General features: G+C 50.2%; 1 protein-coding gene across 1 annotated transcript; it reads left to right on the top strand.

The window, feature by feature from the left end:
- The first annotated feature begins 459 nt into the window (after window positions 1-459).
- PRRT1B (proline rich transmembrane protein 1B) lies at window positions 460-23,447 on the top strand. Its single transcript, XM_027616304.2, has 4 exons — window positions 460-514; window positions 20,120-20,553; window positions 21,461-21,604; window positions 22,693-23,447. Exons 1-4 carry the CDS (start codon window positions 505-507, stop codon window positions 22,840-22,842), a joined length of 738 nt encoding a protein of 245 aa, XP_027472105.2. The 5' UTR covers window positions 460-504; the 3' UTR covers window positions 22,843-23,447.
- The last annotated feature ends 3,179 nt before the right edge of the window (window positions 23,448-26,626 follow it).

Here is a 26,626-nt window from a genome sequence, read left to right as displayed (position 1 = left end):
CGGCTAGGAATTTACAAAGACGTCTGGCCCTTCGGTGTAGCCCCTCTAGCCTTTCTCGGTGTTCGCACGGGGCCCTGCTCCAGGTTCTCCGGTCCGGCAAGCTGCACGGAGCAGACACGCGCACACGTTGTTTCAAAAACTCAGATTTCACGCGAAACTCTTCCTTTCTGGCCTTTCTTGCTGCGGAAAATGGAAAGGCCGGTCGGGCAGCCGCGATTCCCCGGGCTCGTGGGCCACGCCGGTGTCGCCGTGCGCTCTCGGGTCCCCCGGCCTCCGGCGCTCGCGGCGGGGGAGGGGCGCCCGCCAGGGACCCCGGCCCCTCCCCGCCCCCTCCCCCCCGCTCGCCGCGCGCGAGGCCACCTGCTGGCGCAGCGGCGGGCCATCAAGGCGGTCAATCATTAACCGGCCGCGCAGCCGCCACCAGGAAACCCGAGCCCGCGGCGCCAGGCGAGCCCGGCCCGACGGCGGCGGGAGGCGGGGCGCGGGCAGCGGGCGGCGTGCGCCATGGAGGCAGGTGAGGGCTCCTGGGGGGTCCCGACGCCGCGGCGGGGGGTGGGCCCGGGAGCTCCTCCCGCGGGGCCCAACCTGGCCCTGGGACCCCTCCTCCAGAACCCGGAACGCCGGGAGGATGCTATGGAAAGTTCTGGCAACTCAGGCGGCGCTCCTCTCCAGCTCCCTGGGCGCCCCTGCGGGAGGGGCGGGGGAAGGGCGGGCAGCAGGTGCCCCGCGCCGGGCCATTTGGGGGGCGTTTTCCCCTCTTCTCCCCCACGCCCGGTCCTCCCCCTGGTGACTTTGCCTGTCCCTCCGGCCACGCAGAGGTTCTTAGAGCGAGGGCAGGGGGCCCTGGCCGGGAGTGGGCTGGGCTGGGCGTGGAGGACCGAGACGGGGTCGGGGAGGGAGGCGCGGCGGGAAGAGACAGCACCAAGGCCGGCGCGACGGAACGGGGTGCGGGGACCGAGCAGAGAGATGGGCAGCAAGGTCGGGGCCGAGAGAGGTTCGTTCCGGGAGCATCGACGGCCCCCCCGCCCCGGGACCGAGCCCTGTGCTCGGGAGCCCCAGGCTGGCGGGGCGGGGGGCCACGGCGGCGGGCTCGGAGCTCCGGGGGTGGGGGGGGTGGGGGGATGGGTCCAGAGCTTCGGGTCGGGGGCGGGGGATGCGCCCGGCGCTGCCCGCCCTCCGCCCCCCTTGCGGCTGGAATGTCCGCGGAGGCTCGGGTGTCGAGAACCCGAGGCCGCGGGCCCAGCAGCCCCGCCAGCAAATTTATTTACTCAGCAGCCCTATCTCCGCGCCATCGGGCCAGGTATTTGCCCCGGCTGGGGCCCCGGGAAGCTGCGGTTTTTGTTATGATAATTAGGGCTGTGACGGGCCGGCCTCTGCACGGGACCAGCCTCTGCGCGGGACCGGCCTCCGGAGCGCATCTGCATCTGACCGGGCCCCCGGGGAGCGGCCGTCGGCCTCCCTTCGCGCACCTGTGAAATGGGGCAGGTGCCCCGGACCGTGACCTGAGATACTAGAAGAGAGCGGGCCAGAGCTTCACGGTTCTTATTTGGAAGTGATTGTTACTCTTCCCATTTCACAGATGAGGCGTCTGCGGTATGGAGCGCGTGTCAGGGGCCTCAGCTGGTGCAGCCAGACTTCACGCGTTTCCTGGGCCCCGTCCGCGTTCATGCGGACGGACTGTCGGGGGGACGGGGCGCAGGGCCCGGCACCTCATAGATGCTCAGTCATCTCAGTCGCTGCAGTTCATGGCCTTGCCATTAGCCTTCACCTGGACGTGTTATCTGCACAGCTTCATGAGCTCGGCAGCCCCCGGGCTCCTGAACCTGCTGAAATCGTGATCTTTTCATAGGGTTTGTGTACAGAACTGCGTTTCTGAGCCCACAGCACTGGACCGTAGTAGGTGCCCCACAAGAGCAGGCGGGATTGAATGGCTGGTTGGTTGCCTCCGTGTATCACCTACGCAGAAGGCCGGTTGGGGGCTCCGTGTGGAGGGGTGGTGGCTTTGAGTACGAAGAAGCCTCCCCGGTAGACAGCAGACAGGACTTCCCTCCATCCCCCAGTATTGTAGGCTTGGTTGCTCAAGAACCCCAGCCCTTGGGGGCGGCAGTGAGGTTGGGGCCCTGGAATTCTCAAGAGCATCTCCCGAGGCCTCTACAGGGGCTGGGGTCTGACTGGTGTCTGTCGTCCTCTCCCAGTCTCTTCCTAACCTCAGGTCACAGTAGTCAGTGTTAGGAGCACTTTACCCCAGTTTAGTCCCCACGGCAACCCCAGGAGTGGGTGGTGTCCCCATTTTAAGGATGAGGAAACTGAGAGGCACAGGGAGGTGAAGGGGCCCAGGCGGCATGGTCCCTGGGCTCCAGCTCCTGAGTGGCACCAGCCCCGAGGAGATGAGGGGGTCTGGCGTGCCTGTCACTCTCCATGTTGCTCTTCCTGCCTCCCCTCTACACGCTGTCAGGCCGGCGCACCTCCTCAGTCCTGCCTGGGTCTGGCCGCTTGCCCACGTCCCTCCCTTTTGCTCAGGCCACTGTCACTTGTCTCTCTAACCCCGCTGCTTCCTTCCTGCTCTCCCGTGTGCCTTCTGGCCACTTCCCGCACTCCGGCTCTGGCTGCCAGAGGAAACCTCCCCTCTCAGTTATCCGTTGGCTTATGCTGTGTAACAAACCAGCCCAAACTGAGTGGCTTCACACAACAAGCGTGTAGTGTTTCTCAAACGGCTACAAATATTTGTGTGTGTGTGTGTGTGTGTGTGTTTAAATCTTCTTGGGCATTTACATGTATTTATTTTTTAAAGATGTTATTTTTTTAAAGATTTTATTTATTTATTTGACAGAGTGAGAGAAAGACCAGAGGGGGGGGTGTGCACACAGGGAGAGGGAGAAGCAGGTTCCTGCTGAGCAGGGAGCCCGATGCGGGGCTCAGTCCCTGGACCCTGGGATCATGACCTGAGCTGAGGGCAGACGCTTAACCAACTGAGCCACCCAGGTGCCTCCCGTTTTTTTTTTTTTTAAAGATTTTAATTATTTGAGAGAGAGAGCATGTGCACACAAGCAGGGGGGAGAGGGAGAGGGAGAAGCAGACTCCCCACTGAACAGAGAGCCCTATGTGGGGCTGGATCCCAGGACCCTGGGGTCATGACCTGAGCCGAAGGCAGACGCTTAATCTGCTGAGCCACCCCAGGTGCCCCTGCTACAGATATTTGTGAACAAGTCTTTCTGTGGTTCTATTTTTTTCTCTCGGGTGCATGCCTATAAGTGGGGTAGCTGGATCCTATGGCAGGTGTATGCTTGACTTTTATTTTTTTTTTTAAAGTATTTTATCTTTATTTTTTTTAAAGATTTCATTTATTTATTTGAGAGAGAGAGAGAGAGAGAGAGAGAGAGAGAGAAACAGCATGAGAGGGGAGAAGGTCAGAGGGAGAAGCAGGCTCCCCGCCGAGCCGGGAGCCCGACGTGGGACTCAATCCCAGGACTCCGGGACCACAACCCGAGCCAAAGGCAGTCGCCTAACCAACCGAGCCACCCAGGCGCCCTATGCTTGACTTTTAAAAGGAACAGTCGAAGTGTTTCCCAACGTGGTTTCACTGTTTTCCTTTCCCACCTGCTGTGCCTGAGAGCTGGGGTGTTTGGGTCAGGGTTGTCGGTGGTGGTTAATCCCAGCCCCCCTAATGGATGTGTAGTGATACCTCCTGGTTTTAGTTGGCATTTGTAATTTTGATGGCGTTTCTGGTGACTACTGACACCAAACATCTTTTTTATGTGCTTATCGATCATTTGAATATCCTCTTTGGTGGTGTGTTCACAAATCTTTCATCCATTTTCTCATTGGGATGTTTGACCTACTGAATTGTGGGAGTTTTTTATGCATTGTTGATACAATTCCTTTGCCTGATACATGTGTTATGAATATTTTTCTCCCGTTCTGTGACTTGCCTGTGTATGTTCTTACTGATGGTTTTCTTTTTTTTAATATTGGCTTAAAAAAAAGTCCCGTTGTTGTTAACATAGAGTGTTATTAGTTTCAGGTGTACAATATAGTGATTCAATAATTCCTTAATTAGTGCTCATCAAGGTAAGTGTACTCTTAATCCCCACCACCTATTTCACCCATTCCCCCCTCACCTCCCCTCTGCTAACCATCTGTTTGTTCTCTATAGTTAATACTCTGCTTTTTGTCTCCCTCTCTCTCTTTTTCCCCTTTGCTCATTTCTTTCTTTTTTTTTTTTTAAAGATTTTATTTATTTGACAGAGAGAGACACAGCGAGAGAGGGAACACAAGCAGGGGGAGTGGGAGAGGGAGAAGCAGGCTTCCCGCTGAGCAGGGAGCCCGATGCAGGGCTCGATCCCAGGACCCTGGGATCATGGCCTGAGCCGAAGGCAGACGCTTAACGACTGAGCCACCCAGGCGCCCCTGCTCATTTCTTTTGTTTCTTAAATTCCACATATGAGTGAAATCATAGGGTATTTGTCTTTCTCTGATTTATTTTGCTCAGCGTTATACTCTCTAGCTCTATCCATGTCATTGCAAATGGCAAGATTTCATTCTTTTTCTTTTTTTTTTTTTTAAAGATTTTATACCTATTTAAGAGTAGAGTGAGAGAGAGCACGAGCAGGGCTGAGGGGCAGAGGGAGAAGCAGACTCCCCCATTCCCCACCCCCCGCAGGAAGCCCAATGTGGGGCTCCATCCCAGGATCCCTAGATCATAACCTGAGCCAAAGGCAGACACCCAACTGACTGAGCCACCCAGGGGCCCTGATTTCATTCTTTTCATAGCTGAATAATATTCTCTCTCGGTACCACCTTTTCTTTATCCATTTGTCTACTGATGGACACTTGGACTGCTTGCATGTCTTGACTACTGTAAATAATGCTGCAGGTAACCCTTTGAATTAGATATCCTTTGAATGTATCCCTTTGAATTAGTGTTCTTGTAATCTTTGGGTAAATACCCAGTAGTGGAATTACTGGATCATAAGGTAGTTCTGTTTTTTTCTTTCTTTTAAATTTAAGTAGGCTCCATGCTGGGAGAGGGAGCTTGAACAGGGGACTTGAACTCATGATCCTGGGATCAAGACGTGAGCTGAGATCGAGGCAGATGCTTAACCAACTGAGCCACCCAGGTGTCCCTGTGTTTCCTTTTTTGAGGAACCTCCATACTGTCTCCCACAGTGGCTGCACCAGTTTGCATTCCCCCCAATAGTGCACGAGCGTTCTTTTTCCTCTACGTCCTTGCCAACCCTTGTTGTTTCTTGTGGTGGCGATTGACTGATGTAAGGTGATAGCTCATTGTGGTTTTGACTTGCATGTCCCTGATGATGAATGATGATGAGCATCTGTTCGCGTGTCTTTTGGTCATCCGTATGTCTTTGGAGAAATGTCTAAAAATGGGAGAAGACATGAATAATCAGGTTGTTTTTTTGTGTGTTGAGTTGTATAAGTTCTTTATGTATTTTGGATACTAATCCTTTATCATGTATGTCATTTGCACATATCTTCTTCCATTCGGTAGGTTTTCTTTCAGTTTGTTGTTGTTTGTTTTCTTTCAGTTTTTTCAGTGATGTCTTTTGAAGAGGAAAAGTTTTTTTGTTTTTAATTTTGAAGCCCAGTTCACAATTTTTTTCTCTTATGGATCATGCTTTTGGTGTCATATATAAGAAATCTTTATCCATCCTAAGATCCCACAGATCTTCTATGTTTAATCTAGGAGTTTTATAGTTTCAGGTATTACATTTAGGTTTATGATCCCTTCGGAATCATTTCCTGTGGATGTTGTGACGAAGAGTCAATATTCACTTTTTTCCATGCAGGTAATCAGTTGATCCTATTTCAATTATTAAAAAGGCTTTTCTTCGGGGCGCCTGGGTGGCTCAGTCATTATGCGTCTGCCGTAGGCTCAGGTCATGATCCCGGGGTCCTGGGATCGAGCCCCGCATCGGGCTCCCTGCTCAGCGGGAAGCCTGCTTCTCCCTCTCCCACTCCCCCTGCTTGTGTTCCCTCTCTCACTGTGTCTCTCTCTCTCAAATAAATAAATAAAATCTTAAAAAAAAAAGGGGGGGGGCTTTTTTTCCCTTTACTGAATTGCCTTAGAAACTTCGGCAAAAATCAACTGACCAAGTGTGTGTGTGCGTGTGTGTGTGTGTGTGTGCATGTGCGCTTCATTGACGTGTGTATCATTTCATTTTTAATGAACGGTCTGGTTTCTCTTGGATTTATAGTAAGTCTTGAAATCAGGTAGATTCTTCCAATTTTGTCCTCCTTTTGAAAATTGTTTTGGTGATTCTAGGTGCTTTCTATTTTTGTAAAAATTTTATAATGAGCTTGTCACTTTCTATATCTTAAAAAAAAAAAAAAAAAAAAAAAAGCCCTGCATGGGGCACCTGGGTGGCTCAGTCGGTTGAGCGGCGTTCTCTTGGTTTCGGCGTGGGTCATGGTCTCGGGGTTGGGGGATCAAGGCTCCACACTTGTCGACGAGTCCACTTGGGATTCTCTCTCTTCCTTTCCTTCTGCCCCTAGCCCCACTCTCTCTCTTTCTCTCAAAAAAAAAAAAAAAAAAAAATCTTAGAGAAAAAAGCCTGCTGGAATTTTGATTGTGATTGCAATGAACCTATAGGTGAATGTGGAGAAAATCGTTATCTTAACAGTTTGAGTGTTCTGAACAATGAGCATAGTATATACCTTTCCATTTATTTGGGATTTCTTTAATTTATCAGTGGTGCTTTGTAATTTTCAGTGTAGATGTTTTGGAATTCATTGGTTCAATTTATTCTTAGTTATTTTCCAGTTACGTTGGTGCTACTGTGAATTGGATTTTAGTTTTAATTTGTTTTCCAATTATTTGCTAGTAGTGCATAAGAACGTAATTGATTCTGTGTATTAGCCTTGTGAACTTTTACTATATTAAATCCATTTATTCATTTTAGAAATTGGCGTGGATTTCCTGGATTCTCTATATAACAAGCAAATCATCTGCAAACAAGGAGAGTTTTACTCCTTTTGCAGTCTGTGATTTTTATTTCTTGTGCCTTATTGGTATGGCGAAGACCATCAGAATAGTGTTAAGTAGAAGTGGTGAACGTGGACATCCTTACTTTGTTTCTGATCCTGGGGAGAAAAGGGAAGCAATTTGGTCTTTTACCATTAAGAATGTGGTTAGCTGTAGGCTTTTCATAGATGCCATTTATCAGTCTGAGGATACTCTCTACTATTATTAGTTTGTTAAAAGGTTGTTTGTTAACCATTAATGGGTGTTGGATTTTGTCATGTTTTCTCTACATCCTTTGAAATGATAATATGGTTTTTCTCCTTTATTCTGTTAATATGGTGAATTATATTGCTTTTTTTGAATGTTGAACCAACCTTGAATAATCCTGTTTGATGGTGAGGTGTTTTTATGTATTGTTGGATTTAATTTGCTATTATTTTATTAAGGATTTTTTTTGTGCTTATATTCATGAGGGATATTGGTCTATAATTTTCCTATTTTGGCTTTTGGTGTCAGGTTTATGCTGGCTTCATCAGGTGAGTTGGGCAGTGATCTTACCTCCTCTATTAAAAACAAATCTGTGTAATGTTAGTGTTATTTTCTTCTTTGAGTGTTTGATAGACTTTAACAGTGAAACCATCTGGGCATAGAACTTTTCTGTTTTTGATAACAAATTTAATTTCTTTTTTTTTTTTTAGAGATTTTATTTATTTATTAGAGAATGAGAGAGAGAGAGCACCAGAGGGAAGAGGGTCAGAGGGAGAAGCAGACTCCCGCTGAGCAGGGAGCCCGATGCGGGACTCGATCCCGGGACTCCAGGATCATGACCTGAGCCGAAGGCAGTCGCTTAACCAACTGAGCCACCCAGGCGCCCACAAATTTAATTTCTTTAATAGATATACAATTATTCAGGTTTCCTGTTTCTTGTGTCAATTTTGGAGAGCTGGAAGGAGAAATTTCTTCCACCTATGCTGTCAGATTTGTTGGCATAACGTTGTTCAGAGTATTAATTTTCTTTTAATGTCTGTAGCTCTGTGATGGTAACCCCTTTTTCATTCCTGACATAGTTATTTGTGTGTGTGTGTGTGTGTGTGTGTGTGTGTTTTAGATTTTATTTATTTGACAGAGAGAGACACAGCGAGAGAGGGAACACAAGCAGGGGGAGTGGGAGAGGGAGACGCAGGCTTCCCGCTGAGCAGGGAGCCCGATGCGGGGCTCGATCCCAGGACTCCGGGATCATGACCTGAGCCGAAGGCAGTCACCCAACCAACTGAGCCACCCAGGCGCCCGTTAATTTTTCTTTTTTAAAATTTTCTTTTATTTGAGAGCGAGGGGAGAGCGCCCAAGGAGGGGGAGCAGCAGGCTCCCTGCCAAGCCCTCCCAATGTGGGGTTCAAGCCCTCCATCCCAGGGTCCGGGTACCATGACCTGAGCCAAAGGCAGATGCTTAAGGAACGAAGTCACCCAGGTGCCCCAACTTTGTTAATTTTTCTATTTTCTGCTTTCTATTTCATTTTTAACAAATATATATATATATATTTTAAGTAATCTCTACACCCAGCACAGGGCTTGAACTCACAACCCCGAGATCAAGAGTCACACGCTCCTCCAACGGAGCCAGCCAGGTGCCCCTATTTCATTGACTTTTATATTCTTTATTGCTTTCATCCTTCCCGCTACGTTGTGTTTGCTCATTTCTAGCAAGATTCCAGCGTGGACTCTTAAGTCATTGATTTGGGACATTTTCTGATGAAATCATTTAAAGCTCTTTGTTTCCCTCTAAGAACTGCTTTAGCAGCATTTCACACATTTGGATGCATTGTGTTTTCGTTGTCATTCAGTTCAGAATGGTTTTCTGGTTTAGCTCATGATTTTATTTTTGATAAATATAAATTCTTTAGAGGTATGTTGTTTAATTTTCAGGTATTTGGTATTATCCTATAGAGATCATTGTTTCTGGTTTCTAACTTATTTCTGTTGTAGTTGGTCAAAGTACAGTGTGAATTATTTCAGTTCTTTTAACATTGAGACTTGTTCTATGGCCTGGCATGCGATCTTCATGACTGTACCTTGTGTCCTTGAGAAGAATGGTATCTGCAGTTGTTGGGTGTAGTATTCTGTAAACATCAGTTGGGTCAAGATGGTTTATAACGTTGGTCAGATCAATTATGTCCTGACTGATGTTTTTGTCTAGTTATTGTATCAATCGCTGTAAGAGTATTAACGTGTTTTGCTACTATGGTATATTTTGTATATTTCTTTATTTCTATAAATTTTTGTTTCATGTATATTGAAGCTCTGCTATTAGGCACACATGCATTTATAATTGTTACGCCTTCCTGGTGAATTGTCCCTTTTCTTGTTGTGAAATGTTCCTCTTTATTACTGATGATACTCTGTCTTGAAGTCTGTTTTATCTGAGGTTGAAATCCACTTAACCTTTTTTTTGCTTACAGTTTGTATGGCATATCTTTCCCACCCATTTACTTTCAACCTCTCTGTGTCGTTCTATTTAAAGTGTGCCTAGGGGAGCCTGGGTGGCACAGTTGGTTAGGCGTCCAACTCTTGGGTTTTGGCTTGGGTTGTGATCTCAGGTTATGAGATGGAGCCCCGCACTGGGCTCTGAGTTCAGTGTGGAGTCTGCTTGAGATTCTCTCTCTCTCTCTCTCTCACTGCCCCTCCCCCAACTTGGTGCGTGTGCTCTCTCTCTCTCTCTCAAATAAATCTTAAAAAAAAAAATAGTATGTCGGGGCGCCTGGGTGGCTCAGTGGGCTAAGTGTCTGCCTTCAGCTCAGGTCATGATCCCGGGGTCCTGGGATGGAGCCCTGCATCGGGCTCCCTGCTTAGCGGGGAGTCTGCTTCTCCCTCTGCATCTGCCCCTCTTCCTCCATTTGTGCTTTGTCTCTTTCTCTCTCAAATAAATAAAATCTTAAAAAAAAAAAAGTGTGTCTATTGTGGGTAGCCTTGTAGGTCTTAGTTTTTATTCATTCTGTCCATCTCACTTTTTTTTATACAGCTTTTATCCATTTATTTGAAAGAGAGAGAGAGCACAAGCAGGGGGAGGGGCAGAGGGAGAAGCAGACTCCCCACTGAGCAGGGAGCCGGATGCGGGACTTGATCCCAGGACCCTGGGATTGTGACCTGAGCCGAAGGCAAATGCTTAACTGACCCAGCTTAACTGACTGAGCCACCCAGGCATCTCTGGGTTTTTTGTTTGTTTGTTTGTTTGATGTTGTTGTTGTTTAACTCTGTGATTATAATGGGTGTGAGGCGGATGGGTGCTTTAAGCTGTGTTTGTGGTTACTTTGTTAGATGATGACAGAAAACTAATACATACCTTTATTCCTCAAGCACATTTTCTTTAGGTCTCAGTTTCTGGGGTGACCATTGTTTCGGCACCGTAAGATCCCGATCTATTGTCTTCTGACCTAGCTGTCTATTGAATGTTTATGGAAGTTCAAGTTATTTCAATAGAGGTCTTGCATTTTCTTCTGCCTTCTTCTGTTTTCAAGACTTTAGTACTTAATTGGTTTCGAGAAGTTATAGGAAGATGCATTTAGTTTCCCCCAGAGTCCCTGCTTTGGATTTTTCCAAGTTTTATGCATCTACCAATTGGTCTTTGGCCAAATTTGTGAAGTTTGGATCTGTTAGTACTTCAAATGTATTTTCCCCCCAAATCTCTCCTGGGACTTCACTGACCCATCCATTTAGACCTTCTTGTGTTACCAGACAGGTCCCTGAGGTTTGGTTCTTTTCCTTTCCCCCCCTTTCCTTTTCTTTTCTCTGTTCTTCTGATGGGCGTGTCGTACCTTCAGAGACTCGTTTTTATCCCTGTCTCCTGCCTTCTGCCACGGAGGCCAACTGATGACTTTTTAATTGGACATTATATGCCTTAGTTGAGAATTTCCATTTGGTTCCTTTTTAAAGAATTGTTTCTGTTCTCTGTTGAGAACTTATTTCAGGCGTATTTCTCTCTCTCTCCTGGAGCACAGTCATGCCGGCAGCTCCGCGGCTAGTCCCTGCAAGTCGGGCCCCTCGAGCGCGCCTCTGCTTGTCTGGCTCCTCCCCAGAGGACTGGGCACCTTTTCCTGGTTCTTTGTGTGGCACGTTATCTCGTACCGTGTCCCGGGCATTGTGACTATTAGGTTGTGTAGATTCTCAGCCCCGTTAGAATTCCCAGGGAGATGATGACTTGTTGGGTTTTAGCCAGCAGTCGGCCGTGGCTCTCAGATCCCGAGTTCTGTGGCCTCTTCGTGGGTGGGGCGTCCAGCTGTGGTCCAGTTTTCTGTCTGTCTTTTTCTTTTTTCTTCTTCTTTTTTCTTTTTCCTCCCCTCCCTTCCCCTCCCATCCCTTCCTCTCTTTTCTTCTTTATGGGGCGCCTGGGTGGCTCAGTCGTTAAGCGTCTGCCTTCGGCTCAGGTCATGATCCCAGGGTCCTGGGATCGAGCCCCACGTCGGGCTCCCTGCTCCGCGGGAAGCCCTCTCCCACTTTCCCCGCTTGTGCTCGCTCGCTCGCTCTGTCAAATAAACATTTATTTATTTATTAGAGCATGCATGGGGGGAGGGGGAGAGGGAGAGAGACTGTCTTAAGCGGACTCGATGCTGAGTGAGGAGCACGATGTGGGGTTCCATTTCCCGACCCTGAGATCATGACCTGAGCCGAAACCAAGAGTCGGATGCTTAACTGACTGCACCACCCAGGCGCCCCTTGGTGGTTCTATTTTTAATTCTTTCAGGAGGCTCTACTGTTTCCCCTCATGGCTGCACCAGCTTGCATTCCCACCAGCTGTGCACAAGGGTTCCTTTTTCTCCACATCCTCACCAACATTTGTCATTTCTTGTTTTTGATGCTAGCCACCCTAATAGGTGTGAGGGGATGTCTCCTTGCATTTCCCTGATGATGACTGATGTTGAGCATCTTTTCATGCACCTCTTGGCCATCTGTATGTCTTGTTTGGAGAAATGTCTATTCAGATCTTCTGCCTATTTTTTACTTGGATGGTATGGGGTTTTGTTTTTTTTTTGCTATTAAGTTGTATGAATTCTTTGCATATTTTGGATATTAGCCTGTTATCAGATACATGATTTGCAAATATTTTCTCCCATTCAGTATGTCGCCTTTTCATTTTGTTGATGGTTTCTTTGGCTGTGCAGAAGCCTTTTAGTTTGATATAGTCCCACTTGCTTATTTTTACTTTTGTTGCTTTCATTTTGCTTTTGGTGTTAAATCCAAAAAATCATCACCAAGACTGATGTCGGGAAGATTTCTGCCTATGTTTTCCTCCAGAAGCTTTCTGGTTGCAGGTCTTAAATTCAAGTCTTCAATCCATTTTGAGTTAATTTTTCTGTACGGTGTAAGAAAGTGGTCCAGTTTCATTCTTTTGCATGTGGCTGTTTTCCCAACGCCATTTATTGAAGAGACTCTCATTTCTCCATTGTCTGTTCTTGGCTCCTCTGCCGTAAACTGATCGACCATATATACATGGGTTTATTTCTGGTCTCTCTGTTTCATTGACCTATGTGTCTGGTTTATTTTTTATTTTATTTTTTTCAAATTTCATTTAAATTCTAGTTAACATACAGTGCAATATTGGTTTCGGGAGTAGACTTCAGTGATTCATTGCTTACATACAACCCCCAGTGCTCATCACAGTGCCCCGCTTAATAAACATCACTTATTTAATCCATTGCCCTGCCCACCTCCCCTCCAGCAACCTTGGTTGGTTCTCTAGAGTCAAGAGTCTTTTTTTTTTTTTTAAGATTTTATTTATTTATTTATTTGAGAGCTAGAGCGAGAGAGAGCCTGTGGAGCAGGGGGAGGGGCAGAGAGGGAGGGAAAGAATCCCAAGCAGTCTCAGAGCTGAGTGTGGAGCCCAAGGTGGGGCTCAATCCCACGACCCAGAGATCACGACCTGAGCCGAAACCAGGAGCTGGGCTCTTAACTGACTGAGCCACCCAGGCGCCCCAGTCCAGAGTCTCTTATGATTTGTTTCTCTCTTTTTTTTTTTCCCTTCCCACATATTTATCTGTTTAGTTTCTTAAATTCCACATATGAGTGAGATCATAAGGTATTTGTCTTTCTCTACTTATTTTGTTTAGCATAATACATTCTAGCTCCATCCACATTGTTGCAAGATTTCATTTTTTGATGGCTGAGTAATATTCTATTGTGTGTGTGTGTGTGTGTGTGTGTGTATGAGATATATATATATCACATCTTCTTTATCCATTCATCTGTTGATGGACATTTGGGCTCTTTCCATAGTTTCGCTATGTGGACATTGCTGCGTTGAACATTGGGGTGTATGTGCCCCTTCAAATCTGTATTCTTGTATCCTTTCGGTAAATACCTAGTAGTGCAATTGCTGGATTGTAGTGTGGCTCTGTTTTTAACTTCGTGAGGAAACTCCATACTGTTTTCTAGAGTGGCTGAACCATTTTCCATTCCCACCAACAGTGCAAGAGGGTTCCCCTTTCTCTGCATCCTCACCAACGTCTGTTGTTTCCTGTGTGTCTTCTTCTTTTTTTTTTTTTACAATCTCTTTGTGATATAGTGTGAAATCTGATGCCTTCAGCTTTGTTCTTTCTTGAGATTGCTTTGGCTATTCAGGGTCTTTTGTGGTTCCATACAAATTTTAGCATTATTTGTTACATTTCTGTGGAAAATGCCATTGGGATTTTTTTTTTTAAAGATTTTATTTATTTGAGAGAGAGAGAGCACAAGCAGGGGGAGCAGCAGAGGGAGAGGGAGGAAGCAGGCTTTCTGCTGAGCAGGGAGCCCGATGCAGGGCTTGATCCCAGGACCCTGGAACCATGACCCGAGCTGAAGGCAGACGCATAACCGACTGAGCCACCCAGGGCCCTTCCACTGGGATTTTGATAGGGATTGCACTGAATCTGTATGTTGCTTTGGGTGATAGGAACATTTTAACAGTGTTCTTCCAATCCATGAGCATGGGATGTCTTTCCATTTATTTGTGTTTTCTTTATTTTGTTTCATTAATGTTGTCTTCTCATTTTTGATATACAGGTCTTTTACCTTCATGGTTAGATTTATTCCTGGGTCGGGGGCACCTGAGTGGCTCAGTTGGTTGAGCGTCCGACTCTTGATTTCAGCTCAGGTCATGATCTCAGGGTTGTGGGATCAAGCCCTGTGTCAGGTTCACTCATGTGGTGGGCGTGGAGCCTGCTTTAATTTCTCTCCCTCTCCCTCTCTCTGTCCCTTCCCACCCCTTAAAACAATTTATTCCTAGGGGCACCTGGCTGGCTCAATCAGTGGAGCATGTGACTCTTGATCTTGGGGTTGTGAGTTCGAGCCTCACGTTGAGGGTAGAGTTTATTTTATTTTATTTTTTTTAAACAGATTTTATTTATTTATTTGAGAAAGAGAGAATGAGAGAGAGAGGGAGAGAGAGAGCATGAGAGGGGGGAGGGTCAGGGAGAAGCAGACTCCCCGCTGAGCAGGGAGCCCGATGCGGGACTCGATCCCGGGACTCCAGGATCACGACCTGAGCCGAAGGCAGTTGCTTAACCAACTGAGCCACCCAGGTGCCCCAAGGGTAGAGTTTATTTTAAAAGAAGGATAAAATTATTTCTAGATATTTTATTCTTTTTCCTTTTTGTGTGTGTGTTTTATTCTTTTTGGTGCAATTGTAAATGGGTTGTTTTCTTTTTTAAGATTTTATTTTTAAGTAATCTCTACACCCAAAGTGGGGCTCGAACCTATAACTCTGAGGTCGAGAGTCACATGCTCCACCAACTGAGCCAGCCAGATGCCCCTAAATGTGTTATTTATTTTCTTTTTTAAAAAATGTGTTATTTTCTTAATGTCTCTTTCTGATAGTTCATTGCTAGTGGATAGAAATGCAATAGATTTTGCGTATTGATTTTGTATCCTGCTGCCTCAATGAATTCATTCATTAGTTTCAAGGTTTTTTTGGCAGACCTTTTAGGGTTTTCTATATATGATATCGTCTCATCTGCAAATTATGAGTTTTACTTCTTCCTTTTCAATGTGCGTGCCTTCTGTTTCTTTTTGGTGCCTAATTGCTGTGGCTAGGACTTCAGTACTACGTTGAACAACAGTGGTGAGGGTGGGCATCCTCGACTTGTTCCTGATCTTCGAGGAAAAGCTCTCAGCTTTTCACCAGTGAGAATGATCCTAGGTGCGGACTTGTCATGTAGGGTGGCCTTTCTTATGTTGAGGTGTGTTCCCTCTATCCCCACTTCGTTGAGAGTTATCATAAATCGATGTTGACTTTTGTCACTTTTTCTGCATCTATTGGGATGATCCTATGATTTTTTTCCTTCATTTTGTTAATGTAGTGAGTGTATCACATTTGTGTGTGTTGAACCCTCCCTGGAATCCCATTCCACTTGGGTCATGGTGCGTGATCCTTTTAACGTATTGTTGAATTTGGTTTGCTATCATTTATTGAGGATGTTTGCATGTGTGTGAATCAGGGCCACTGGCCTGTGATTTTCCGTTTTTCTTAAGATTTTATTTGACAGAGAGTGAGCACACACATGAAGGGCGGGAGAAGCAGGCAGAGGAAGCAGGCTCCCCGCTGAGCAGGGAGCCCGATGCGGGGCTCGATCCCAGGACCCTGGAACCATGACCCGAGCCGAAGGCAGATGCTTAACCGACAGAGCCACCCAACGTGCCCCGGCCTGTGATTTTCTCTTCTTGTGGACTGCTCGTCTTGTTTTGGTATTAGGGTAATGGCCTCGTAAACGGAGTGTGGACGTGTTCCCTCTGCTTCTATTTTCTGACTGTTTGGTAGAGTTCATCAGTGAAGCCATGTGGTTCTGGACTTCTGTTTGTTGGGAGGTTTTTGATGAACTGACTCGGTCTCCTTACTAGTAGTTGGTCTGTTCAGTTGTTTTTTGTTTTTTTTTTTAATTTTCACGATTCTGTCTTGGTAGGTTGTCTCTTTCTAGGAATTTATTGACCTCTTCTAGGTTGTCAAATTATTGGCATATAATTGTTCATAGTAGTCTCTTTGATCCTGTGTGTTTCTGTGGTATCCGTTGTAACACTTTGTTTTTCATTTTTTTTTTAAGATTTTATTTATTTATTTGAGAGAGAGAGAATGAGAGCCAGAGAGCACGAGAGGGAAGAGGGTCAGAGGGAGAAGCAGACTCCCTGCTGAGCAGGGAGCCCAATGTGGGGCTCGATCCCAGGACCCTGGAACCATGACCTGAGCCGGAGGCAGTCGCTTAACCAACTGAGCCACCCAGGCGCCCTGTTTTTCATTTTTGAGTCTTTTTCAAACCTTTGTGAGTCTAGCTGTAGGTTTGTCAGTTTTATCTTTTCCCAAAGAACTAGCTCTTAGTTTCATTGACCTTTTGTCTTTTTAGTCTCTATTCTATTTATTTCTGCTCTCATCTTTGTTATTTCCTTCCTTCTCCTAACTTTGGGATGCATTTCCCCCTAACTTCTTGAGGTGTAAAGTCTGGTCATTAATTTGAGATTTCTTTCTTGTTCTTTGGTTAGGCATTGATTACCACGAACTTCCCTCCTAGAGCTGCTTTGGCTGCATCCTGTACATTTGGGATGTTGTATTTCCATATTCATTTGTCGCAAGGTTTTTTTTTTTTTTTTAATTTGCCTTTTGATTTCATCTTTGACTCAGTGGTTGGTCAGCAGCAAGGTGTTGATTCTCCACATACTTGTGACTTTTCCAGTTTCCTCCCTGTAATTGCTTTCTAGGTTTGTACCACTGTGGTTCGTGAAGATTTTTGGGAAGGGTTCAGTCTTGAATTTATTAAGACTTGTTTGTGGCCTACGGTATATTCTGTACTAGTGAATGTTTCTGGTGTGCTTGGCGACAGTGTTTATTCCCTTGGTTTTGGGTGGAATGTTCTGTGTAGTTCTAAGTCCATCTGGTCTGACATGTTTAAGGCTGGCGTTTCCTTATTGATTTTTCTGATCTATCCGTTGATATTTGTGGGTACTGAAGTTTCCCACTATTATAATATTGGTGTTTGTTTCTTCCTTTTGGTCTGTTAATATTTGCTTGTATATTTAGGTGCTGCTATGTTGGGAGCATCCGTGGTTATATGCTACATCGTCGTGTTGGACCTCTGTATCATGTAATACCCTTCTTTGTCTCTTATTACAGTCTTTGTTGTATGTATGTATGTATGTATAGACCAAGAGCTAGCGGGCACATGCATGCATGGGGGGGTGGAGAGGCAGAGGGGGAGGGAGAGAACCGTAAGCAGATTCCATGCCTAGTGTTGAGCCTGACACGGGGCTCAATCTCATGACCCTGAGATCATGACCTGAGCTGAAACTGAGAGTCAGACACTTAACCGACTGAGCCACCCAGAGGCCCCACAGTGTGTTTTAAAGTTTACTTTGATATAAATACAGCTGTGCCAGGTTTTGTCTGGTTTGCATTTGCATGGAATACCTTTTTCTATCCCTTCAATTTCAGTCTGTGTGTCCTTCCATTGGAAGTGAGTCTCTTGTAGGCAGCATACAAATGGGTCTTTTTTTTTTTTTTTTTTTCCCTTTCAGACACTCAGTGTCTTTTGACTGGAGAATTTATGCCATTGACATTTACATTAATTTTTTTTTAAAGATTTTTATTAGAGAGAGAGCCAGCAAGAGGAGGGGCAGAGGGAGAAGTAGGCTCCCCACTGAGTAGTTATTTTTTTAATTTTTTAATTTTTTAAAGATTTTATTTATTTGACAGACACAGCGAGAGAGGGAACACAGCAGGGGAAGCGGAAGAGGGAGAAGCAGGCTTCCCACGGAGCAGGGAGCCCGATGCGGGGCTCGATCCCAGGACCCTGGGACCATGACCTGAGCCAAAAGCAGATGCTTAATGAATGACTGAGCCACCCAGGCGCCCCTATTTTTTTTTAAGATTTTTTTTCAATTCATTTGAGAGAGCGAGAGAGCCTGCGAGAGCACATGAGCTGGGGGGAGGGTCAGAGGGAGAGGGTGAAGCAGACTCCCTGCTGAGCCACGGGGGGGAAGGCATTGACATTTATTTTATTTATTTTTAAAAAAGATATTTATTTGACGGTGAGAGACACAGTGAGAGAGGGAACACAAGCAGGGGGAGCAGGAGAGGGAGAAGCGGGCTTCCCGCCGAGCACGGAGCCCGATGTGGGGCTCGATCCCAGGACCCTGGGATCATGACCTGAGCCGAAGGCAGACGCTTAACGACTGAGCCACCCAGGTGCCCCGGCATTGACATTTAATTTAATTATTGATAGGTATGTACTTATTGCCATTTGGTTAATTGCTTCTGGCTGGCCTGGTGGTCCTGTTTGGTGGTCCTTTATGCTGTTCTAGGTCTGTCCCCCACGAATGCAGCTCAGGGGTGAGTCCCATGACCCGTGTGGATCCGGTCTGGGGTGACTAATCATCCTGGTTTGTCTGAGACTAAGGGTTTTTCACAGGATGTGAGATTTTTAGTAGTGAATCTGAGAAAGTCCTGGGGAAACCGAGATACACTGGTCACCTCAGTTCACCCACAGAGGCAGGGGATCCCCCTCTGCAGCGCCTTCCTTTCTAGATGTCGGTTTGTATGCTCCTTGGGAGCTTCTTGGGTGTGATCGAAACTGGCCCCCTTCCACTGGAAGGTGGGGAGAGACTGGAGGGAGAGGGGGGCCCGGTGGGCAGGCAGCAGGGTTAACCAGCAGGGGGACTCACAGACGAGGCTCGGCCCGTGGCGGGAGCCACGAGGTGGGTAGGTCTTTGCACCTGCCCGCCACGTCTTCCGAGTCTGTATAGAGGTCTGAACTGGCTTCAGTCACAGATACCGTCTGGATGGTCTCAGCACCACGTCTTTAGGCTGTGACCTCGGGGCAGCCTCCAGGAGTGAGGAAGGCAGGTGGGACCCACGTTCCCAGGACCGGGAGGGGGGTGAGGAGCCTCTGAATGCCGGGGTCCAGCCGCAGGGTCACCCACGGTCACATCCCCTCCATGACGCCTCCTAACACAAGAATTTCCTTGCTCTTTCCACTCTGCGGGGCCCCATCTTACTTCTTCCAGCCAGAATGTGACAGGGTTTCTGGAGGGTTTTTTTTTTTTTTTTTTTTTTAAGGTTTATCCATTTATTTGAGAGAGAGAGAGCGCGAGCACATGAGAAGGGGGAGGGTCACAGGGAGAAGCAGACTCCCCGCGGAGCAGGGAGCCCAAGGCGGGGCTCGATCCCAGGACCTTGGGATCATGACCTGAGCCGAAGGCAGATGCTTAACCAGGAGTCCCTCCTTTTGTATTTTGTCTAGAGTTTGTAGATGTGAGCCACAGGAGATACAGGCTTTTATTTATTTTTTTAAGTAAATTCTACACCCAACATGGGGCTCGAACTCACGACCCCAAGATCAAGAGTCACAGGCTCCTCTGAGCCAGCCCGGCACCCTTGTTTAACCACAGTATTTAAAAAGCCTTTCTCTTGGGGCGCCCCCCTGCATCTTCACCATTTTTAAGTGCACAGTTCGGGGGCATCAAGCCCGTTGGCACTGTTGTGTGGACACTACCACCATCCGTCCTCCGGGTCCATCCTCCCTGACTGAAATCTGCCTCCATTAAACACTGGCTCCCCCTCGTTCTCCAGCCCTTGGTAACCTGGAGAGAAAGGTTTTTGAAGCCTCTGCTTGGAAGTTGTTTTTAAAAATATTTTACTTACTTACTTGAGAGAAAGAGAGCTGGCGTTTGGCCCTTAGTGACCTCCTGGCTCTTTGAGGTCAGTCCATTAGCCAGGGTCTTAACCCTGGAGCACCCCGTCTCCCCTGCCTCTCAAGGCAGGAATCTGTTCAGCTCGGCTCATCTCGGAGCAGCTCTCAGGCTGCCCTGGCCGGACCCCTGCCTGGTCCGGGCTACCAGCAACAGGGCAGTGGGTGCAGCAGGGGCGAGGCCCGTGTTCTAGCCCAGCCTGGTGACGCACTGGCCATGTGACTGCCAGCAAGTCCCTTCCCCCCTTGTCCCACGCTTACACTTTGGGTCGATTCTTCCAGCGCCCCGCGGGAGAAGCCTGAGTGCGTGAGACGGGCAGGGTGGGGATTGGCAGCGTCCTGGAACTCTGTCCTTGGAGGGGCTGTGATTTGCGGCAGGGAGCGGGGAGGAGTCCCACCTGGCTCAGTGGTGCCTGGGGTTCACGGCACCTGGCTTTTATTTCCAGGAGGGGATGCAAAAGGGGGCGGCGGCCCCGCAGCCTCTGAGGACCCCCGGAGCCCTGCGCTCCCGCAACTCCCGCGCCGCCCGCAGCTCCTGGATGAGAACGGAGGGCCCAGTGAGGAAGTGGCCGCAGATGGGGGCAGGTCCCCGGCCCCGGAGGACCCCTCGGCCAATGCCCAAGCCGAGGCCGTGGCCGTGTCCCCCTCCCAGGCTGAGGCTGCAGGGGAGGCCCAGGGACCCAAGGTGGCAGCCGGCGGGGTGCCCAACATCGGCTTCGTGGGCGAGCCCCCACCCTACGCGCCGCCGGACCCCAAGGCCGTGCACCTGCTGTACCCATCCTTCCCGCAGGGGCCGGTCCTCTTCCAGCCTGGGCCCTCGGCCCAGGTCCTGTACCCGCCGCCGCCCGCCGCGCCGCCGCTCTTCGCACCCTTCCCGGTGGTGAGTGGGCCCGGCCCCCCGCCTCCCCCACAGCCCGGGGCCCCCAGCCCCACGCCCACTTACTTCCCACTCAGCCCCCCCCAGCCCCCATCTCCTGCCCCCCCCCGCCTCCCCCACACCCTGGGACCCCCGGTGCCACGCCCACTTACTTCCCACTCAGCCCCCCCAGCCCCCATCTCCTGCCCCCCCCCCCCCCGCCTCCCCCTCACCCCGGGACCCCCTGCGCTGCAGGCACTTACTTCCCACGAATCCCCCTTGCTGCCCCCCACTCACCACCGCCTCCCTCGCCAGGGGAGAGCTTGGCACATGTAGGTTACAAAAAGTCACCGTCAGTGACCCCTGCAGAGGGGCTTCAATGCCCAGATGAGGGAAGGGAAAGGATTCTGCAGCCTGGGGGGGGTGGGCGAGCTTGGAAGGCTTCCCAGAGGTGGAGGCGTTTGAGCTGAGTTCTGAGGGGTGAAGAGCTTTCAGGTGGAGAGGAGGACGGGTCCTCTGGGCACAGGCCTGGGGGGTGGCCGCCCCTCCCCCCGTCACCTGGGGATGACAGGGGTCGGCTCAGCTTAGTGAGGAGGACAGGGTAGGAGGGTGAGGTCCCTAGTGAGGGCCCCAGGGCTTTTGGGTGGGAGGTGACTTGATTAGATTTTTAGAAAAGCTGAGAGACCCTGGGGTGCCTGTGGGGGAGCGCAGTCAGGGCAGGGAGAGACGGAGATGGCCCCCCCCGACTGAGCGGTTTGTAGAGGGCAGAAGCCAGAGGACTCCTGGGGCTGGTGACAGGCGGGGGGTTGCGGAGCGAGAAGGCAGAGGGGGGCCCGGACCTGACCCCTCGGTGACCGGCAGCCTCACTGGGCGGGCGGTGGCCCTGGATGGCTGTGTCCTCACCGCGGTGTGGCGGCCTCTGTCCCCGCAGTACAACGGCCCCGTGGCCGGCGTCCCGGCCCCCGCGGCGGTGGACCACAGGCCCCACCCCAAGGACTACATGATGGAGTCCGTGCTGGTGTCCCTCTTCTGCTGCCTGCTCACGGGGCTTGTCGCGATTGTCTACTCCCACGAGGTAGGTGGGGGTGGACAGCCCGGGGCCGCGCTCCCCGCCCGCAGCTGGCAGGGCCGGGGGTGGGGGGGCGCCCAGCCCCTGGCCCAGCCACCGGCTCCCTCAGGAGGGTGGCAGGAACCGGGGGATCGGTGCTTGGTTGTCCGGCGTCCTTGTCTCACTTGGATGGCCACCTCTGCCCCTCCTGTCTCTGCCCCAGACCACGGGGGATCTGCTCTAGAAAATCCCGCCAAGCCAGTTTCTAACAAAAGGTGTGAATGATAAGGCCCAAGGAACTGCCTGCCTCAACGGGAGCTTGTGTTCAGTGGGGTAGAGCCTGTCACCCATCCACCCACACATTTCTACCCATCTCGCTCTCCCCATCTACTCCTCTGTCTACCCACCCATCCATCTGCTTACTACCTCCCTAGTCTCCATTCATCCCTCCATCTGTCCACGCGCTCTCCCACTCACCTCTCTGTTATCCTTCAACTCAGCCACCCATCCGTCCCTGTCTACCCACTACCATCCGTCCATCTGTCTGTCCGTCCACCCATTACCTGCACAGCTTCCTTCCTTCCTCCTGACATTCCTGACCAGGCATGGGGTTGGTCCCTGGCGACCCAGTGATGCCCGTGTGAGAATGTTCCAGGAAACGGTAGTGAGCCCCCTATGTGTGCAGAGCAGACCCGGCCATGGCCCTGACGTCCCCACCGGTCAGGCTCCCCCCGTCACGAAGCTGGGAGGGTGGGGAGAAGGCAGCTCTCAGGACTGCGGGGAGGCGGGAGTTCCGGAGGCCGCTGGCCGCCTGCCTGTGAGTTCTGGCTCCAGGTGGGTCACTGAGCTGAGCCTCTGTTTCCTCCTCTGCAGGGTGGGGGCGAGAGCGGCCCCAGTCTCAGGATGGTTGTGAGGGGGGCAGGGGAGGCTGTGGCTCGGGGCCCGGCCCACGGGGCAGGTGCCCAGGGGCGGGCGGCCGTGGCCTCCCCGGCTGTTGCTGCTTCCCACGCGGTGGCTCGGGCAGGTCGCAGGCTTCTCGGGGTGCCCGCAGCCCGGGCTGCGCGTCGGGGGGCGCGGGGGCTCCGTGTCCACGCCCGGCCTCCGTCTCGTTGCAGACGCGCGCCGCCCTGAGCAGGGGGGACCTGGCCCAGGCTGAGGAGGCGTCCCGCAAGGCCCGCTCGCTCGTGCTCTTCAGCCTGCTCTTCGGGGTCTTCGTGTCCACCAGCTGGGTCATCTATGTGGTGGTGGCGCTCTACCTCCCCTGAGAGCGGCTGGCTCCTTTGGGGACGCCGGGACGCACAAGGACCCCCAAGCTGGGCAGACTCTTTCTGTGGACTTTGACCCCCGCCGCTGGCCATCGGTGGCCTAACTGAGGGGCCCTGGGGCCAGAAGACGGTGGGATGTGCAGCCCCGGGCACACCTGCAGCTGGGCCTCAGCCCCTCCAGGTGGCCTCCGGCAGCGTCCTAACCTGAACTGGCCCCAGGGCCCAGGCCCACCGGAGCCCCCATCCTCTATGCCTCCTCCCAGGGTCTTTCCGGGGCTGTGCTGGCTGGGCCCCAGGGCCCTTGCCTCCACCTTACACCCGGGAGACCATCAAAGGGACCAGAGCTGTCCTTGTCCTCAGAGCCATCAGGAAGGACACCACCAACTCCGGCCTCCTCCCACCTGCAGCCGGGCCTGGTGACTGCCGGGCAAAGCTGCTGGCGTTAGGTCTTCCCTGTGGAGGAGCTGAGTGGCCTCCTCTCTCCCCGGTAGCTCCTGGCTGATCGTTCTGAGCCCCTGCCCCGTCCCTGGAGACAAGCGCTCTCATGCTGACTCCGTGTCCAGAAACCAAGGCCGCCGTGTCTGGTCAATAAACAAAAAGCAACCCCCTGGGCAGAGCTTCACATTGCTACTTCCTGGCTGCCTTGCAGGGTGCGCGGCAGCATCGGTCCCCAGCTGGGCTCTGGGGGCTCCCCTGGCTGCCTCTCTCTGAGACGCTGTTCGCATGAAGGCAGCTCGGGCAAGGGTCTGTTTGTTGCTCACGTTGTGTGGCCCCTCTGAGATGTGACCCACTACTCATGGGGCTCCTTTACCAGAAACTTCTTTCTCCCCTCCTCCCTGCCTCCTGCTTACTCCCTCTGTCTGCAGTCTTTCGGCTCTGCCCCACACCCACTCCATGTGCATTTTCTGCTCACTCCTTCTGTCCCTAACTTTATCGCCCACCCATGGAGGATGCGCTGGGTCCCTGTGTGGCGAGGGCCACCCTGACCGGGGAGCACTCAGGGGGCCCTAGAGGCTGCTGGATGGCCTATAGAGCTGTACGTGGGTGTCCCTGCATCGTGCCTGGTACCCCAGTCCAGTCAGCTGTGGTCCTGAGAATGGCCTTCCACGTTAGCAAGACTCAGAATGGTCTGCAGAGGAAGGGGGCTGAGGGAGCAGGGAGTGGGAGGCCCCCTGCGGCCCTGCGGCTCCCCAGCCAGTGACCTTCTTGCTTGGCCAGGCCCCAGCCGCAAGAACAGTCCTTGCCTTCAAGGAGTTTCTGGTTTCTTGAGCAAATTGAGATTTCCCCATCTGTAAAATGGGGTGGCGGCAGTACGACCTGTCCCTGGAGTTGTGGGCAGACTCGGTGGAGACCCCATGGGTGTTCAGCACAGCGCCTGGCTTGTGGCGAGCACTTGGAATGGACCAGCTGCGTAGGGATGGTGGGGATTTCTGTAGGGAATCCCACAGCCAAAGGTTTTGGGAGAGCAGGGAGCAAGGGCCTTACCCTGGGCTTCAGGACAGCCAGGAGCTTCCCAACCAGCAGGGAGGGAAAGCCATTCATGGGCGTTTTCCTGGGAAGGTGTCCAGATTCTCAGAGGGGCCTGTGACTCAAGATAAAAACCCATCTGCACGGAGAGGAGGAAGCCCCCTGCCCCTCAGCTGAGCCACTCGAGAAGGACCGCTCGAGTGAAGTCAAGTGATTTCTGAGCACCCACTCTGTGCTGCTCACAGCCCTGCCACCTGAAGCAGGGGTGCGTCCGTCTCAGCCTGGAGATGCACCGGGGAGCTGAAGAGACACGGATGGGGGAGTAAGTGGTGAGCGAGGATGCTGGGGGGTTGAGAGGGGACCTCCTGTTGGAGGGCACAGGGCTGGCCCAGAATTAGGATATCAAACAGTAGGATGCATGACAGCCACCAAGGAAGAATCCCTTTTTTAGGGACCAGTAGATGCCAGAAAGTATTTGGTAGCATCAAATAGCCACAACTTTAATTACTAAACTCTTAAGGAAAATCACCGATAGGAAGAAATCGTCTAGACCAGCATTCCTTGAACATGATGTAGGAAATACCTGGCAAATCTTGTTAACGTGCGGGTTCTGGTTCAGGCAGCAGGACAGGCACTGACAGCAAATGGCACATTAGGTGGAAAATTACTAAAACCATTAAAAGCCATTATAACCAGGACCAAGCTGTGGATGCCCCCTTGTGAGGTTCTAGCTAATGTAGAAAACATCAAAGTGAAATCTGTCGTATTAAAAACTAGGAAGAGACCATGGTTGTCTAGCTGGAATATCTAAGAGGCAGTGGTGGGATATAAAAATCTACAGAGTCAACAGCAGTAATTAGTTACAAGTGGAAAAAAAATAAAAAATTCCATGCACCATAGTATAAAAACAGCAAGATCTAGATCCAAATGAAGGATGATTTTTAAAAAATACCAAAAGACAAAAAAACAAACAAACAAACAAATAAACACACCACAAAATATCTGGGTAGGAAAATATAATGTAAGGATATTTAAGCCTTCTTAAATGGAGATTTAATTAAGTTCCCACAAGGAAACCATGCTTTTAAGACTATGGAAAAAATGTTTTTAAAATTAATATGAAAGGAAAATGTGCAACAGTTGCGAATATATATTTTTTTAAGTTTAATGAGGGAGAACTTTCTGCACTTGATGCTAAAACTTAACTATAAAGCTACAGTAATCAGGATAGCATGGGGTGCCTGGGTGGCTCAGTGGGTTAAACCTCTGCCTTCGGCTCAGGTCATGATCCTGGGGTCCTGGGATCGAGCCCCAAGTAACAGGCTACCTGCTCAGCGGGGAGTCTGCTTCTCCCTCTCTGTCTGCATTTGTGTTCTCTCTCTTAAATAAATAAAATCTTTAAAAAAAAAAAAGATCAGAGAGGGAGGGGGAGAGGCAGAGGGAGAAGCAGACTCCCCGCTGAGCAGGGAGCCCCGACATGGAACAGGGGACCCTGGGATCATGACCTGAGCCGAAGGCAGACGCTTCACTGACTGAGCCACCCAGGTGCCCCTCAAATAAATAAAATCTTAAAAAAAAAAAAAAAAAAAAACCCGGGCAGCATGACTTTGCCACAGAGATAGGTCAGTGAAAAATAGAAAGTCCAGAAAACATTTCGAGTGTGTGTATCTGTCAAAATGGCATTTAAATTGGGAGAGTCAAGGAAAGCTCATAATATTTGGAGTTGGTTAGCTGGTTATCTGAAAAAATAATTCTCTTTATAATTGTACGCAAAACTAAATTCCAGGTAGGGCTAAAGAGCTAAATGTAAAATAGACCTCCACTGGCGACAGGAAGGTGGAGGAGGTCTGTAACTCGGGGTGCTAGGTGGGACAGAGGGGAGGCTGCTTACGTCTGGAAAACCACTCGGAAAGACTGTATGTCCAGGGAATACTGATCTGGACCACGAGGTGGCTTCTATTGTTGGACGGGAAAACTTGATGGAATACATCCAGCGTTGGCGAGGGACCCAACTCAGACTCTCTCATTTATTGCTGGTGTGTGTGCTGCCACGGTGTTTGTGGCAAGTAGATAGCTGGCCTCTCTGAATAGTACACGCACCCCGTGTTCACATGCCTGTATGTGCAAAGAACAGTCTAGAAGGATACATTCTCAACTGCTGACAGTGGCTGGCTTTGAGGAGGGAGCAGGGCGAGGAGGGTTTGCACTACATGCCGCACTTTAGAACAGAACTGCGCTTGTGCGTTGTGTAATTAAAAGTAACTGAAAACGCGTGGCTTTTGACCTGGCAGGTCCAGTTTTAGGGTTCGCAGCAGTG

This window comes from Zalophus californianus, chromosome 13 (genome assembly GCF_009762305.2).
Source record: "Zalophus californianus isolate mZalCal1 chromosome 13, mZalCal1.pri.v2, whole genome shotgun sequence".
In the NCBI taxonomy this organism is placed as follows: domain Eukaryota; kingdom Metazoa; phylum Chordata; class Mammalia; order Carnivora; family Otariidae; genus Zalophus; species Zalophus californianus.
The sequence above is the reverse complement of the archived record's forward strand: the minus strand, read 5'-3'. Positions and strand labels throughout refer to the sequence as shown.